General features: G+C 36.6%; 1 protein-coding gene across 2 annotated transcripts in view; it reads left to right on the forward strand.

The window, feature by feature from the left end:
- The window catches only part of DPY19L1 (dpy-19 like C-mannosyltransferase 1), a 97463-nt gene that overhangs the window by 33156 nt on the left and 46490 nt on the right, over positions 1 to 17817 (forward strand). For both annotated transcript variants that reach the window (XM_057549975.1, XM_057549976.1), the window contains exons 7-8: positions 4809 to 4866; positions 14927 to 15018. In XM_057549975.1, the coding sequence (XP_057405958.1) occupies positions 4809 to 4866; positions 14927 to 15018 (150 nt within the window). The remainder of the gene's footprint in view (positions 1 to 4808; positions 4867 to 14926; positions 15019 to 17817) is intronic.

The raw sequence follows: 17817 nt of genomic DNA on the forward strand, positions 1-17817 counted from the left end.
ACTGTGACAAGGACAGTGCAACTGGAGCACAGGTTTTGGGGAAGAAGGAAGAATAGTGAAAGGCGTCTGGAAGTGTATGCAGGACCAGATCCCACATGGCATTTTAGACATGTTTAGGGGTTTGAATTTCCTCCTGAGACCAATGGGATGCCAATGAAGGATTGAGTGGATAGTGTTAGTGTGATCATATTAATTTATTTTTAATGATGGCATGATGTAGAGAATACACTGTAGGAGTGAGCCTGGATATAGTGAAGCTGTGCAGGAAGGTGCTGCCATTGTCCATGTGGAAGGGGATGGTGGCCTGAGCTAGTATAGTGGGGGTGGGATGGAGAGAAGCGGACAGACTCCAGGATATTTGGGAGGCAGAGTTCATGAGGCTTTGTGATTGAGTTTTTGTTTTTTTTTTTAAATAATTTTAGGACAGCACAGGTTTGCACGTTGGTGTAATTTTCTCCAGTGGTGCTCAACAGAGGGTTAAGAAGCTAGGTGTGCCTGTGAGGAAGGAGAAAGCTGTGAATAGTGGGGAATGAGCTGGAGTGTTGGGAGATAACAGCACTGAGGAGGGCAAGTGAAGAAATGAGCTGAGATGAGCAGGGTTTAATGAAGGGCTCAGGAGCAGTGTCTGGAAGTGACAATAGAGGTGGCTGCTGGCCTCACCTCCAGGTCTAGAGCCAATATAGGAGCATGACAGAGTGACTCTCACAGCAAGGTGAGGTTTCAAGGCAGGAGAAGGAAGCATCTGGGTAGAGGCAGAGGCTGATGGGGAAGGAAGTTTTTCACCGTGGAATGGAGGTCCCAGTAGCAATGACGTGAGATGTTGTATGTTTGACCGCAAGGTTCCCCCAAAATGAATGCCAGCAGTCTTCTGATTGAATAGTTTTTATGTTTTCACTTACTCTTCAGATACCTTGTGAACCTCTGCCCTAGGAGAGGCTCAGTATTAGGCACTCCAACAGCTGCAGTGATGTATCGAAAGTTCACAATCTAGTAAATAAAATATTCTTTTTCTTGGCCCTGGCAGACAAAGAGTTAAATTAAAGGCATTAATGATTTGCTTATAACAGACTGGCAGGACCAAGCTGAGAACTTTTCTCAGCCTTCCTGAGTCTCATTCTCTTTCTCACCTTTACTTTCTCTTTCCTTAATGCTCCAAAGTATCCCTGCCTCTAAGTTTAAGGGAAGATGCTCAGCGCTCAGCCAGGCCTGGTGGGCTAGCAGGTGCTGAGGATTACATCTCAATCTTGAGAAATTCTCTTAATTGATTTCTTTCCAAAATATTCTCTCATATTCTCTTTCTTAAGCATTTACACAGCAAGAAAACTCACTCCAAGGGTAATTTTGAGTTAGTTATGACTACTTTCGTTTTCTCTTTGAACTTTGCGTGTTTCTTCATTCTTTGGTAAATAGAGGTAAAAACCTCAGGGATTAACACAGCCTACCAAAATGTGATGATTGGTGTGAATCTGCTTCACTGAAAGGTTTGGGAAAGAAGAGAATTATAAAATTATTAAACGTTAGAACTGAAAAGTATTTTTAAGATCTTTTACATTCTCACCCCCTTATTTTATATCTAAGGAAATCAAGGCTCAAAAGATTAATGGGATGTATGAGTAAATGTGGTAAATGTTTGCCAAGCTCAGAATCCTTTCAAATTTGCACAGTAGGAGCTTTCATATTTTCTGACAGGTGATGGTAATATTGCAGAAGAAACTTTTTTTTTTTAACCACTAGGGAATGCTGAAATATCAACTGATCAACTGTAATGGGAAAAAAAAATCAATTTTAAGTATTCTGATTACTACATCTTTTCTGTTTAGCAAAATAAAATGACCTATGTGATAGTCATTAAGGATCGGAGGGTAGGAAGGTAAATGCTGGGAACACTATTTTGGATTTATTGCAAGTCACATCATTTCCTAGTGGTTGTAACTTAGAACATTCCTCGTAGATAAGCAAAGTTTATTCTCCCCTCCTGGCTATGCAGGGCCTGAATATACCAGAAAGTCTGCCTTCCTGCTTTATTAGTTAAGCAAAGCTGTCTATATAATCATGGAAGATGCTGCACCATAACCTGTAGTATATTAGAACACTATATAATTTTGAGGTAAGGAAGACCTTCACAGACAAGACAGGAAATGCAGGAGAAGTAAATTAAAATATTGACATTTTACTATGAAGTTAACTACATAAAAATTTTTTTCTGACAGAATACACCGTAAATTATATCAGAAGATTTTGTCACACATGACAGTAAAAAATTTGTATCCCTAATCTTTAAATAGGGAAACAGAGAATCCAATAGGAAAACAGACAAGAATGCGAACATACAATTCACAGAAGAGTAAATGAAGAAAATAGAACAAAACAACCCACTAAAATGATGCTTTGTTGTAAAGCAACTATACTCCAATAAAAATTAATAAAAATTTTTTTTGAAAAACTAAAATGATGCCTTGTACAAATAGGCAGGAAGAACAAATCAAAATAACAGTGAGAAAAAAATTTTCGCCCTTCCTATGGGCAAAATGTAAAAGGATCTGGGCATATTGGGTGCTGTGTTATAGAGATAGGGACCCCTCATACATTGGTGAGGGTGTGGACTGGAATGGCTTCTCTGGAAAGTTCACATTCTTTGACTTGGCAGTCTCACAAGTCTATTCAATAGAAATAAAGGCACCTTTTTTTTTTACATGTACAACGATGTTATTTTAACATTTTAAAAATTATAGCAAGGAATTGAAAAACATTCGTATGACCAGTAACAGGAAAAGGGCTGAACAAATTGCAGTGTGTTTGTACTGTGCAATATTTGACATCTATTACAATAAAAAGAATGCCTTGGTTACAAGTATTGATTAGGAATAATCTTCATAATAGATTAATTAGAAAAGGAACATTTCTGAGGGATATTAATAGTACGATCACATTAAAATATATGTTTGTATGGTTATAGAGAAGGATTTGGAAGGATGGATACACACACAAATGTTTTTACTGATTATCTTAGGTGAATAGGCTTGGGGGAGGGTTGCTAGGAGGAAACCATTTTTTAAAATATATAGACCTCTGGACTTCTTGTCTTGTTAGAATATGTTCAAATTGTTAAAATATATTTATCTATTTAATATCTAATATTTAAACATCTAATTATTTATTTAAGCCCATAACTCATTCTTAAGCTTTCACTTGCACTGAGGGCTGGGGTTTGCCTATTTGCTGGTCTTTTGAAGTAGCCGTGCTGTGCCTCTGAGGAGAGAACTGACTTCCGCTTCCTGACCTGTACTACTTTTTAGCTCCTTTATCTGTCCCTCTTATTTCTGTGATCCATCACTTCACTGCTGTCTGGCCAGTATGCTGTTTCTTTGCCCCTTTATGTTTCATTTGTGCCAGTCCAGGTTAATAACCAGTGGAGTAAAATCACACAGTCCTACCATTAGTGTCTCTATGAATTTGTGATCTTGAACGTAAGTTGATCCCTTAAAGATGGCTCTACAGTCTTTCTGTTTCCCCTCCTTACCTCTCTCCTTAAATGCAAGTGGTATTTCAGACATCCCCTTCCCGCCTTTCCTCAAGCCTTTAGCCCTGCTACCTGTTCTCTTGAGCAGCAAGTGGCTCTGTGCCCTGACTCGGGAAAACGGCAACTCTGTAAACTCATTGCCATTAAACATGCAAACTTCACCTTCCTCTTGGCTGACTGGCCCCATGTGCTGGGGATCCCAGCCCTTCCTTTCTCCTTCTGGGGGTGATGCAGAGGGTGTATGTTCTTGCTACATGGATTATCCCTGCCATCTCATATATCTCTTCTGTGTTTCCTCATTCTTACATCCTGAAGAATAAATATAATGGCCTAGAATACCTATGTCTGATTCTTTGTTACTTCTCTGTGTTATACACATGTTTGCTGGATGGATAGAAAGAAGGAAGGATATTTGGGCAAAATAACAAGAAAGCAGCATGAGCTAAAGAGAGTAAAAAGACCTCAATAGTAGAGATGAAAGAAATGATGGAACAAACCTAAAAACAGCCTTACTTTCACCTGCCCAAATGCTTCTGGCCAGGGGAGGAGGAGAATGGGGATGTGTTTCACTCCTATCTGATCACATGAAGGTTTAACTGTTAGGACTGCCAAACTATACCATTGTGGTTTCTTAGCTAGAGTTATAAGCCAGATTCTCATATTTTGATATTTGTGTTGTATTTCCCAATTTTTGGAAAACAAATGAATCATAAAACTTTATCTGTAAACTAGGTTTCCCAAGCATGTATAAAAGTAGCTTGGGTTTGGGAAATAGTGAATTAATTAAATCTTTAATGTGCTAACATGCTTTGTGAATTTCCAAGAGCAGGAGACAGTGTGATGACTTCCAGCTTTATGACCATTAAGCACTTTTCTGTACTTGCTCCCATCCCCTCTTCTGAATATATATTATATGCCAAGAAAAATACTTTGAGAAATGCTGAGGGACACAATATGTGTACTAAAGGATAAAAAAAAAAGAAGAAAAAGAAAGGTCAGGTTGCATGATGCACAGTAACATGACTATTAAGAATTTTTTATTTCTTGTCAGTTTGTGTTTTTCTGTACATTTTGAAGATGGAAAATGATTTTTTAAAAAATAAAACTTGTTTTGACTAATGTTACCTTAGAGGAAATAAGCTGTTTTGTAAATAACTGTAGTAGAGTTCTAGTGTGGCTAAAACTTTTTGTAGTACTGGCAGATTATCATGCTCTGTTATTTCAGGGTTTTATTAGGATTGACCTGCCTTCTGTTATTCAAGTTACATTTTCTTATTCTCTTTTCCAGCGGCAGTCGATTAGGAGGCCTGGTCACAGTGTTGTGCTTCTTTTTCAATCATGGAGAGGTAGGTAGTCAACAAATATTTTCAAAATCTTTAGGGAATTTTACTTCTAGAAATATGAGTTTCTTCTTTAGGTAGTCAGTCAAGTATTTTTTAAAATTTTAGGAGATTTTACTAATAGAAATATAAATTTCTTCCTTAATTTCTTTTTTTTTAGTAAGTTTTTTAATTTTTATTTATTAATTTTTATTTATTTATTTATGGCTGTGTTGGGTCTTCGTTTCTGTGTGAGGGCTTCCTCTAATTGCGGCAAGGGGGGGGCCACTCTTCATCGCGGTGCATGGGCCTCTCACTATCGTGGCCTCTCTTGTTGCGGAGCACAGGCTCCAGACGCACAGGCTCAGTAATTGTGGCTCACGGGCCCAGTCGCTCCGCGGCATGTGGGATCTTCCCAGACCAGGGCTCGAACCTGTGTCCCCTGCATTAGCAGGCAGATTCTCAACCACTGCGCCACCAGGGAAGCCCCAGTTTCTTTAAATGTAATTATAGTAGCATTCTTTAAATGTTTGATCTTATTTTGATTCATTTTTTTAAACACTAGCACTTATCTTTAGTTAACTTTTCATGACCATTATATCTTTTATGTGATACATCTCTTAGTGGCATGAAGAAATAGTGGGTCTGTGTTAATTCTATATATAATTTAACACTGTGTTTTAACTATGACGCAAATAAGCCAGCCATGTATCCATTAACTTCCTGTGTTGGGGTAACTTTTTGATGTAGGAGCTATAGCGTATGTTTCTAGTTTAATGCATTTATATTAAACTTTAATATACTTTTGAGTATCCTTTGCAGAATATTTTATTGTATCTGTAAATTTTCACGTACCCAAGGGCTTTCCAAAGAGAACAGCACTGTAAAAAGCATAGACTCTGGATCCAGGTTACTGTGTTCAAATCCTGGCTCTGCCATTTAGTGACTGAGTGACCTAGGCAAACCATTTAATCTCACCTTAGTTTCCTCTTTGTAAATGGGCATAATGATGTTATCCATTTCATGGGATTATTTGGGAGATAAAATGAGTTCATATGTGTAATGTGCCTAGAACAATGTTTGACACACAGTTACTGCTAAGTAATTATTAGTTTGCATAATTGTTTATATTATTATTAATAACTTATTTTAGATTAAATTTTAATGTAAGTTCAAGATGCCAGTGAAATCCTTCCACGAAATTAATTATAGTTGTAAATGAATTTCTAGTAATATATCTCTGTCCAGTTTTCTTTCATGGTAAGTTTTGTATGAAGGGAAAGAAAAGAAAGGTCAGGTTGCTTTGTGTGAAGTAACTCATTCCTTTTATGTGTTTCTACACTAAGTGTCTACAGCATTTGAATATGCACATGTTACAAAGCTCTAAGAGTAGTCATGCAAAAACTTAACTGTAGACTCAAGGTTGAATTTTTTATTATTCAGTGAATTACTGATGGAAATTGAACTAACACATGCTTAGTATTTAGAATCACAGAAATTTAAAGCTTTATGGATTAGAGCATTTGACAAATGATTGCAATACGACATCAATTAATTGATTTGATCTGAATTTTGAGCAAAGAAAAGAAGAATTATTTGGCTCTTTTTGACTGCGGATGCTGCTCAGTGCCGTGGTTGGACCATAAACCATTTGGAAGCACAGATCTGTGAGAATGACCTAAGAAACAGGAAATAACTGCTTAACAATGGAAGAAAGGAACATTGAGTGTTCACAATGAGATGTTGAGAGGAAAGGGACTGTTGAAAATTTTGAAGCCAAGGCACAGTTTTAAATACTACTGTCTCTTAAGCAGAAATATTCTCAGCGTAAATTAGAGGTTGTTAATTCCTGATCTTACATTTTTCTAATAATTTTGATACTCATGTAGCATGAACATCATTTTTGACAAAGTCTTTTCAGTTTTTAACAATGAAATTCAGACAATTCAGTTCATTTTTCAGGTTGATAGTTTTTGTTTTTGATGCTTTTCAGCTACTTGGTACACTGAAACATGCTTAGGGAACACTTTCCACTTAAGAAAAGGTAAACTAAATGAGATTAGAATTAGAATTGTGGTTTTACTGAATTAGTCAAGTAGATAATTGTACTTATATCAGTAACTATAGCTTTAGAGTAGAAAAGTAACCATTTTGAGTAACGACATATTAAAATTTAGAACATAAACTGCAGTTTTGGGTAAAATAATCGTGAGAACTCAAGTAACCAAAAACTATTTTATTATAATTTTATATTTATTTTGGTTTTCAGATTGTATGATTTTCAGACCCTTGTTTTCTTCTGATTTTTAAAAATGTTGCCTAAAGTACATAGTTTTTATAAGGGGGGAAGCATCTACTCTGATAGTACCTATTCATGCATTTAGTGAACTTTTCCAGAGAATCAGTGTTTGCCTCACTGGAATTTCTAGCCAGTTTCTAATTGGTACCCTTCTTTCTTAGAAGAGTTATTTAAATCATGTGAGTGAGTGGTTTATGTGCCAAAAAATAGTTGTGAATTGTTACCTGCTTTTTTCTATTTCCATTATTTAGTTTGCTCTGTACTTGAGTCTAAGATAGTGTAAGATGTACTTTTTAAAATATTTTTTTCTCAGATGATTTTACAAGGGAAAATATTTGCTTTAATAAAAGAACTGCAAATTATGTAGTGTAAATGATTAATCAAATTATTTAAAACAGAAATTTAAAACCTTCAAATCTGAAAAATGTGAAAACACAATAAAAGAGCTATTAATTGCTCATAGTAATGATCAATAATATTGAGGTTATATATTTCATAATAAAAATTATGCAGATGTTTTCACTTATCAAGCTTTTTAATTAAATGTTGATTCTGTCCCTATTGAGAATTATTGCTAAGATGAAAGCTAACAATTTTGTTTAGCTTTTAAAGCATTTAGATGGGTACATTAAAAAAAAAAACTAAATGCAATATTTTTCTGCAATTTTTGACTATTAATTTCTTTTCCTTCCTCCCTCCCTTCCTTGCTTTCCTTTCTGACGATGGTAAGGTTTTGGCCAGGATATTTATTCTGAGTCTTCTGTTTATTCAACTCAATTAAAACAACATATATTGAGGTCCTACTGTATGTCAGGACTTGTAGATGCTGAAGATGTGTCAGTTAGTAAAACAAAGACCCCTGTCCTTGTGGATAATCATGTGAAGGTGGGACAATCTTCTGCTTAAGGTGGGGGAGTACTGGTTTATTTGGGGAGAAGCAAGGAGGCCATTGTGGAAGAGCAGGGAGTGGAAGGGATAAGGCCAGACAGTGAAAGACGGGAGGTGGTGTGTGGAAGGAGCCGATTCTGTAGTCTTGTCAGTCATTGTAAAGTTCATTTGGAGCACATGGAAAGGCCATGGAGGGTTACCTGCAGAAGAGGGACATGATTTCAATATTTTTTACATTAATTTGGACAATAGTGTAAGTGCAAGATGTGTTATTTATTCAGGCTGTTGAGTGGTGTGCCTATTTGTGAAACTTACATTAACTCCAAAAGTCCAAAAACAGAGAGTGTGCTAGTCTTAGCTAGAAATGAATCTGTTGATGTAGATTTGAAAACTAGCTTCTAATATAGTAGAAAACTAGCCTGCAACATCTTTCGTGACCTGGCCCTTTTTGTGTCTCACCACGCCAGGGCATTTTCTTTTTGCCTCAGTCCTGCTGTCCTTCCTTCCTCTACTTCCCAGAAAGGACTGTTCCTTTTCCTTCCTCAGGGCCTTTGCACATGCTGTTTCCTAGCCCTGCATACTTCCCTCCCCTGTATCTCCTAATCTGTGCCTAGTTAATTCTTAGTCACCTTTAATAACTGGACGTTTTAGTTTGGGTTTCAGTGGTGTTCTTCATTTCTTCCTGCAGATCTGGGTTTCCATCTGGTATAATTTCTCTTCAGTCTTATGAACTTTATTTAGCATTGCGGTGAAGATCTGCTGCCCATAAGTTCTCTTAGCTTTTGCCTTTCTAAAAACATCCTTATTTTGCCTTCATTTTTTTAAAGTATATTTTTGCTGGATAAGAATTCTGGATTGAAAGCTTTATCTTTCAGCACTTTAAGTGTCATTCTTTTGTATTCTGGCTTCCATTGTTTCATAAGTCATCTGTCACTCTTATTATTGTTGTCCTGAATGTAATGTGTATCTTCTGTGGTGGTTTGAAGCTTTGTTGTTTTTTTTTTTTTTTTGTCGTTGTTGCTTTTTAAATTAATTAATTAATTAATTTTATTTTTGGCTGCATTGGGTCTTCGTTGCTGCATGCAGGCTTTCTTTCTCTAGTTGCCGTGAGCAGGGGCATACTCTTCGTTGCGGTGCGTGGGCTTCTCATTGCGGTGGCCTCTCTTGTTGTGGGGCACAGGCTCCAGGTGCGTGGGCTTCAGTAGTTGTGGCTCGTGGGCTCTACAGCGCAGGCTCAGTAGTTGTGGCTCACAGGCTTAGTTGCTTCACAGCATGAGGGATCTTCCCTGACTAGGGATCGAATCTGTGTCCCCTGCATTGGCAGGCTGATTCTTAACCACTGCGCCACCAGGGAAGTCCCTAAAGCTTTGTTTTTATATTTGATTTTTATTGGTTTGATGGTGATGAACTTAAATTTGGTCTTTTTTGTATGTATCCTGCTTAAGTTTCACTGAACATCTTTGTTCCATGGGTTTTTTTTTTTTTTTAAATCAGTTTTTGGAAACCATTTAGCAAATATTTTTTCTTCAAATATTTTGTCTTCCCCGATCTCTCTCTTATTGTCTTCGAGGATTCTAATTCCATGTATGTTCAACTTTTGATGTTATCCCACAGCTTTTTGATACTCTCTTCATCTTTTTTTTTTTTTTTTTAAGAAATTCACGTTCTTTTATTTATTTATTTATTTATTTATTTATGACTGTGTTGAGTCTTCGTTTCTGTGCGAGGGCTTTCTCTAGTTGTGGCAAGTGGGGACCACTCTTCATCGCGGTGCGCGGGCCTCTCACTATCGCGGCCTCTCTTGTTGCAGAGCACAGGCTCCAGACGCGCAGGCTCAGTAATTGTGGCTCACGGGCCCAGTTGCTCCGCGGCATGTGGGATCTTCCCAGACCAGGGCTCGAACCCGTGTCCCCTGCATTGGCAGGCAGATTCTCAACCACTGCGCCACCAGGGAAGCCTCGTCTTTTTTTTTAATTTTCATTTTTTTCTCTCTTTGTCTCTATTTGGATATATTATTTTGCCATATCCCTGAGTTCATTGGTATTGTATTCTGATATTCAGTCTGCTTTAGTGCCCATCCAGTGACTTGTTTATTTTAGATATTATAAATTTCAATTTTAGAATTTCATTGTTTCCCTGAGCTTCCATTTCTCTATTGAAAATTCTTGTCTGTTTACCCATTCTGTCCATCTTTTTCTGTAAATTTTTAAACCTAATTATTATAGTTATTTAACGTCCTTGTCTGCTAATTCCAACATTCACGTTATCTGTGGATTTAACTAGAATTTACCTTTTGATTGTGGGTTATATTTTTGTATTTTGCATGTCTCATAGATTTCTCTTTTATGCAAGACATTTTGTATAAAAGAATGATAAAGCCTGAACTAGATAATTGTTTTTGCTTGTTTTTTTCCCAGAGAGGGATTATCTTTTCCTGTGTCAGGCATGTAGGGTAAGGGCCTGAGCAGTTTGATCCCACCATGAGTCTTGCTAAGCTGGGCAAGGCTGTGGTTTTAATTTGTTTTAGTTTACCTCCAGTTTCAAATGAATTAAGGAGATTTCTGCTCTGTGGCTCAATCTCCAGTTTCCCAGATGCTCAGCCCAGGGCATGATCTCTTTGATCTTAGCAGCAATTGAATTTGGAGGGGGTGAAGTTTTAGCTTTTTAGCTTCAGTCCATCACTGGATTCGACTTCAGCAAGTTCCTGGAAGCTAAGCACTGTATGAGATTGTGACTTCTCTCTGCTTCCTCCCTGTTCTTCACTGCTTCTTCACCCCAATCTGAATATCCAATTAACTTAGTACTGTTTGTTGAAAAGACCATTCTTTTCCCATTGAATTGTAGTGGTGCTTTTGTCATTAATCAAGTAACTGTATATTTGTAGATTTGTTTTTAGACTCTCAAATCTGTTCCATTTTTCTATTTATCTTTAAGCCAGTATCACACTATCTTAAATATCGTAGCTTTAAAAGTTTGATATCTGGTAGTAAAAAGTCTCCAACTCTGTTCTCCGGTGTTGCTTTAGCTAGTCCAGGTTTTTGTATTTCCATATAAATTTTAGAATCAGCTTTCCATGATTCCTCCTTCCCCCAACAGATTTACAACCTGCTAGGACTTTAGTTATGATTGCCTTGATCTCTAGATCAATTTAGGGAGAAGTGACATTCTAAATATATCAGATCTTCCCATCTATAAACATAGGTATTCTTTCATTTATATCAATCTTCTTCAATTTCTTTCAGCAATGTTTTATGTCTTGCAAATTTTTTGTTAGATTAATTCCTAACAAATGTGTGTGTGTGTGTATTTTGGGGGGGGAGGGGTACTATTCTCTGCCCTTTTGATATGTCCTCAGTGTTCTTTCAACACTTACTTTCTTGCACAAAAAGGTGTTTCAAGATCACCTCGTACTGTCTTGCCCCCAGATGTGGAATCAGCTATTTTCCAAGGAATCTTGGATCCTGTTAGTGGAAAATGGTAACTAGAGACCACAAGTGGGGTGCTTGATATGCTTATTACTGCTTGGATGTAATCACTTTTAGCTCCTTTTAGCAAAAATCATTAATTCATACTGATTCCTCCAATAATTCTAATCTAGTAATCTAGTAGTATAAACCCTGCCTTCTCCCATTCCATATTTGTATCTCCTCCTTCCCCACAATCTAAATGTATTTACTTACTTGCTTTATTCTATAATATACACAAAATAGTTTCAGAATTAATACACTATGATTACCAATAACAAACCTACTAAGTAAGGTTTAAGATTTCTTTGCTGTTATTTTTTTTCCTAAGATTATATTCTACTAAGGGGGTACAGAGTTCAAAAGTAAAACAGCTCAAAATATACCTAGATTATTTTTGCTTCTCTGTTATGTTACCATTTAATACAGTTAGAATCATTTGTTTCAGTTTATATTTATACTGCCTTTGTAGCTTGACAAATACCTTCAGAAATACTGTATACAGAATTCTGATTATGTTGATAACCTTGAGAAGTTTAGTTTACAACCACATGGTAAAGGTGGTAGAGTTGATATTGATAACATCTTGTCAGCTTTTTATATTTTAAATAAGTAAGGAATGGTCAGGTTGTGTCATTGCTATAAAGAATAGAGTCATGAAGATGTAATTTATTGCTTATCCAACAAAGCTGACTGATTTCACAGAAGTTCTATGCAAACTTTATGGTAGGATATGGTGATATCCTAGAAGTTCAGAGACAAAAAAGGTAAATGTTTCTTTTCATAGAACCAGTAGAAATTCTTTATTAAGATGGTAAAGCTTAATAATAGCAATTATACATCACTGAAACATTAATTTTCGTGTGAGCCAAAATTGTATTACATATTCAAATTGTAACTGACTGGTTATTTGGGCAGCATGTCAGTACATGGTACAGAAAGAGACAAACTCCAAGAAAGCTACCTGACTTATTATCAAGGTGCAGTCCCGTCAGCCTCACAAAGCCCATGCCAAGCTAAGGGTCTACCTAAACAAGGGACTGCTCTAAGTAACATCAGATAGAAGATGTTCAAATGATAGCTGTTGCACCTAGCATTATTATGGTTGACATCTGGATAGTTGAATCCTTAAACCTATACCATTCTCAGAAGAAGAGTAGCCAAACCCATGGTGGTCAGAAATCTTTTTTGGAATCGCTTGTAAGTATAGTGTTCAAAGCAATATTATGGCTAACATAGCAGTGCAGCAGTCAGAGGTGGGATAATTTGTTTTAAACCCAAACATTATACCAACAAGTTACAATTGATCCTACAAAGGTTAACTCTAGTTAAAACTCTTGAACAAGCCTTAAACATGATCTGTTTGTTACTAACTATAACTTATAATTGACTAGTCAGTTCTATTCCTATTTTTAAATTATGAAGAGAAATCAATTAGATTATGCTAGATCTCTAATAGTATAAATAAACTATTTGAAAGTAGAGGTTGAAAAATGAAGCTGTTCATTGCTAAAATTCTTCATTTTTGTTTCTTGAGTACATGATTAAAAAATTCAGCCTTCACCAAGCAGAAAATAGATTAAAAGCCTGTTGTCATCAATATCTAGGCAGTGTTATGTTGCAGTATTATTCAGTGCTATGAAATGTGTGCTAAAAATTATTTAGTGGATGATGACAGTTAAAACAGTGTAAGATTTTTTATTGAGTTTACTTTCACAATTTAAGAATTTCTTATTCTTTGTCAGAGTATAGAATACATTTGTGTAACCCTTTTTGAAGCAGTTCACGTGTGTATATTTCCTACTTTCATTCTTACATTTGAACCTATAAAGAGAACTATAGAGAGAACTATAGATTTTTATTTTCTATTTAAAATTATAGTTAAATAAAAAATATTTATTTGTTGAAACTTAAGGTATGATTAAAACAAAAATCTGTTTACTATTCTCATATTATATGGTGTCATCTGGAACAGCAATTATGTTAGTACCAGATCTAGTAAAGCACCCTGTGTTATTGGAGAAACAATAAGAAGCACTTTCACATACATATGAATTCATTCACTCTTAACCTTTTAGAAGGAGAAAACCTTGCTCTTTGTTACTAATTTATAAGTGAACCTTCTTATCCTTACTTTACAGAGGATGTAATCGAGTTTTAGCAAACTGTGACTCCTGCTATTAAGAGAAATGAATTTCTAAGAGATGACAACATAGTTGTATTTGGTAACAAAATAAATATGGGTGAACAGTCTGTATGAAGAAAGTTTTCAAATTGTGTATTACATAGTTTAAATATTTTCTTATTGGTTTTTGCATAGAGATTGGTAGCCTTATAAATTTTAGTTGTATATCTCTACTGTCAATCATACTGAAATCTCTAGTTAATCTAATAAACTAACAGATTTTTAAATTTGCATTTCAGTAACAACAAATGTACATTTTTAAAGACTCTTTCAATCTTTTCATATTCTCTTGTATGTACAGTTCATTTATAAATAGATATTTATGTTAATTTCATAGAGAATGGTGAGTTTTGGTTAAAAAAGAGGAATAAATTGGCTCAAACTTTCTATAGCAGTAGAAGAAATATCTAATAGTCTGAGGTAGAGCTAAAATAAAGGAAAGACTTATTTCCACTGTGGTCTTTGTAATACTATATAGTCTCTGAAGTAGCCCTGCTTGACGTGAAAGATGTAATGATTTCTTCTAATGTGACTAGCTTAGTAGTAGTAATATCAAATTGTTCACATTTAATCCAGTGCAGTTTTCTTTAAATTGAAAGATGGACTTATTAATATATTTAGTATATATGCAGAAACATGATGGAGTCTAAAACTGGGATACTGCATTATTTAATTAAGTCTAAAGTAAGCTTTTCAGAAAGGTTGCTACTTAACAATTTTTTAGGACTTTTGTTATTTTATTTGATCCCCTGTGCTGCTTTTAAATATTTTGCAGCCCAGGGTGGCTTGGTCAAAGAAGAAGTAAAAACAAAAATGGAGTGCTCCTTTTAAGCAGCATTGTCAATAAAAATACTAACAGTGATGACCACAGGGAGTTTTGAAATATTGGTTATGGATAGTTTTGCTGAAATTCATGGGAAAGAAGACAAACTATAGTTCATTTTCAAAACCAATTCAAATGTAGTGTTTTTACTTTTGGCAGAACATTTTCTTGCTGGTGCTTTCCCTGCTTTCCTTTTAGGCTACAGTTGAAGTTTTTTAGGACTTTGTTGTTGACAATTCATGATGTTACTGTTGCTCAAGATCTTATGCCATGTGTATCTTCCAGTTTTGCTCTTGGTAGAAAAGTTAGTAGCTTGTTTTCCAGCACACCATTAAGTTGTGGAAAAAACTTCATAGCAGCTTTCACTTGGTATATCTTACTCAACAATTTTAGCAAAGATACCATACACTATATGAATTTTTTTTCAGTGTACCCGTGTGATGTGGACACCTCCTCTCCGCGAAAGCTTCTCGTATCCGTTCCTTGTACTTCAGATGTTGCTTGTGACTCATATTCTCAGGTAACTTTGTCTTATCTTTAGTAGTTGTTGTTTGTTTGTTTTGCATTGAATAACTTAAGCTAGAGTTTTTTAAACTTCCAGTATAAAAAGTGTAATAAAATAATTAAGTTGATGCAGTTGCTAGGTTGAATTCATAAAGGGGTTTTAAGAGTATAACTTCAAAATATTTACTACCCAATACATTTTCTTGATCTGCCTTTTAGTCTTCTTTCCTTTAATTAGTGGTCCACGGGTACTGCTCGAGGAGCAGCAAATCTGCTCCCACTTGTTCTGCCATCTCTACTTTCCCAAGCCATTTTCTGCCACCACGGCAGCCTCCCAAAAATAGAAAGAAGAGGGAAAGCTGGTGGCAGTAGGGTGTATCCCATAAGCCATAGCCCTTCAAAGCAAAGAACGGTTCATAGAATAGGTGTGGTCAGGTACATTAATACATGTAGTTCTTCTTTCTGTGTTTGTTTAGCATCGCTGAGAATTGGATAGTAGGGGTAGAAAGAAACCACCTGAGTAGACAAAGGTATGCTAGGATAATTCCTGCTAGAAACTCAGGATTGGATTGAGCCCTCCCATGTTTCTCACTACAAGAGTGGAGAGAGTTAGACCGAGAACAGTTCCCTCCCCTCTCTATTGACAGATATTGAATCTAGATTGATGCTGCCTTGTTTCAGAGGGTGAAGATAAAACAAAACGGGGTCTATGAAAGAACAGAGCAAAGCATGATGAAAATCTGAAGATGACCCAGACTAAGAACTCCTTTCAGTGATCTGCAGAATTCAGGAGAACTGGTTGAAGTCTGTTACATCAAACCCTTTGAATGTTCTATTTCCCGTGATGATCTCAACAGGAACAGAGCCATTACTGGGCTTTGTCTCTTATGTAGGGTTTTTAGACCAGCCTTTCACAGAATGTGGGATGGGTGGCAGCTTTTGTATTAGCTTTTAAAGTCTCTGCAACTCCAGCCTGATTGCTGTCCCTTAAATTCCTCTTTTATTATGAAAATTAGAACTTCTTTAGCATCTTCAAATAAGATGAACTCTGAATTCATAACCTTTAGTTCTGGGGCACTTTGATAGAGGTTTCCTTCTCAAACACTTCAGGAGGAAGTGTTGTGCTGTATGAGTGTCTGATTCATCACTGCATATGCTGTGTTTCCACATCCGCGTTCTTGATCTTGGCTTTTTTCTCCAATACAGTGCAAACAGTGGACTGCCCATCGATCTCTACTTTCTGCTTTTCTTCTACCTCTGCTTCTGTCTTAAATCCAGTGATGGCAAACTTTTGATTCTTCTCATATTCCCTTGCTGATGTGCTGTGATCTGAGCAGCCGTGTACGGTGCTGCGCCACCTGCTAAGTGTTGCTTCCTTTAATCCATCCCGAGGGGTGGACTGTAGAAGGTTCTGCTACTTTGCTGTTGCTGCTCTAACAAATCACCACAAACAGGTTTATCATGTTACATCTTACAGTTCTGTAACTCAGAAATCCTAAGATAGAGGTGTCGGCAGGGCTGCACTTCTTCTGGAGAGTCTAAGGAAGAACCAGTTTTCTTGCCTTTTTTAGCTTCTAGAGGACTGCTTGCATTCCTTGACCTGTGGCCCCCTCTATCTTCAAAGCTAGCAATGGTGGATTGAGTTTTTAGCAGTCATTTTACTCCAACCTTCTTCTTTGACTTTAAGGACCCTTGTGATTACATTGGGCCCACCTGGATAATCTAGGATAATCTCCCTATTTGAAGGTCAGCTGATTGGTAACCTTAATTCCCCTTTGCCATGTAGTGGGCCTCTTTGGAGGCTATTATTCTGCTGACCACAGTGGAGCTACTCCAACTCCTGTTTCTTGGCTTCAGGGACTGCTTTCTGTTAGGTTCTTTTGTCTTGTTTGTCAGGTGCTTTTGTGGTAAGCTCTTTATGTTTTCTTAGCCTCCTAATCATTGTGTCATTTCAGCCTCATCCACCTCCTCATTCTTGTCTTTACTTTTGGTTTTTATAAAAAAGTGTTAGGTAAGGGGATTTCCTTCCTTCAAGGGCTTTTATCATTCTCTTTGTTTTTCTCTAGTTGACATCTTCCTTCTGCTTTCTTGGCAACTGCATTCCTTTTTGCTGGGGAAAAGCACATCCTCCTGTCCTAGAGTCGTGGTAAACTTCTTACCTTTCTTCTGAAGAATGACAGCCTAATTTCTAGTGGTCATTTAAGTCTTTTGATATTTCATCTTTATTACTGAATTCTCTCTCTTTGGCAGAGCAGCCATTTCCTCTAGTTCTCGGTTTCCACCTAGAGTTGACATCTCATGATGTGGGGCGGTGGAAAGGTGAATGCCTTGAGTGAGCCAGGAAGAAGCTGAGCAATGTTCATGTGGGCTGCAGGTACTAAGGATACTGTTATAAAGCTAGAATAGACTTTTCCTAATGCTAAACATCATTTACAAATAAGGTTAGAAAGATGTTGTATCCTAACAAATTGGTTTTGTCCAATTTTGAATTTTAAGTATTTTTAGAAATTCAGTTTTGTATAAATCACCTAATACCAGCCACAGTGAAGATGTTAGGCATGTTGGGGGCTTCACACTGGCTCACTGATTTAGGAGAAAAGTACTTCTTAAAACTAGCATGAGAGATAAAATCACCTCACCCTCCTAAAAATCCCTTGCATTACAAGTCAGGACCAAAGCGAAACCTCTAAATATGACTCCAGAAGGGCCCCTGCCATTGCCTCTTTTCTGTGTCCTACCTGTGCAGGACCCAACTTTTATCCCGTATCCTCCACAAAACCTCCCTGAGCTGTTCAGCCTGTATCCTGAATGCTTG

This window comes from Balaenoptera acutorostrata, chromosome 7 (genome assembly GCF_949987535.1).
Source record: "Balaenoptera acutorostrata chromosome 7, mBalAcu1.1, whole genome shotgun sequence".
Classification (NCBI taxonomy): Eukaryota; Metazoa; Chordata; class Mammalia; order Artiodactyla; family Balaenopteridae; genus Balaenoptera; species Balaenoptera acutorostrata.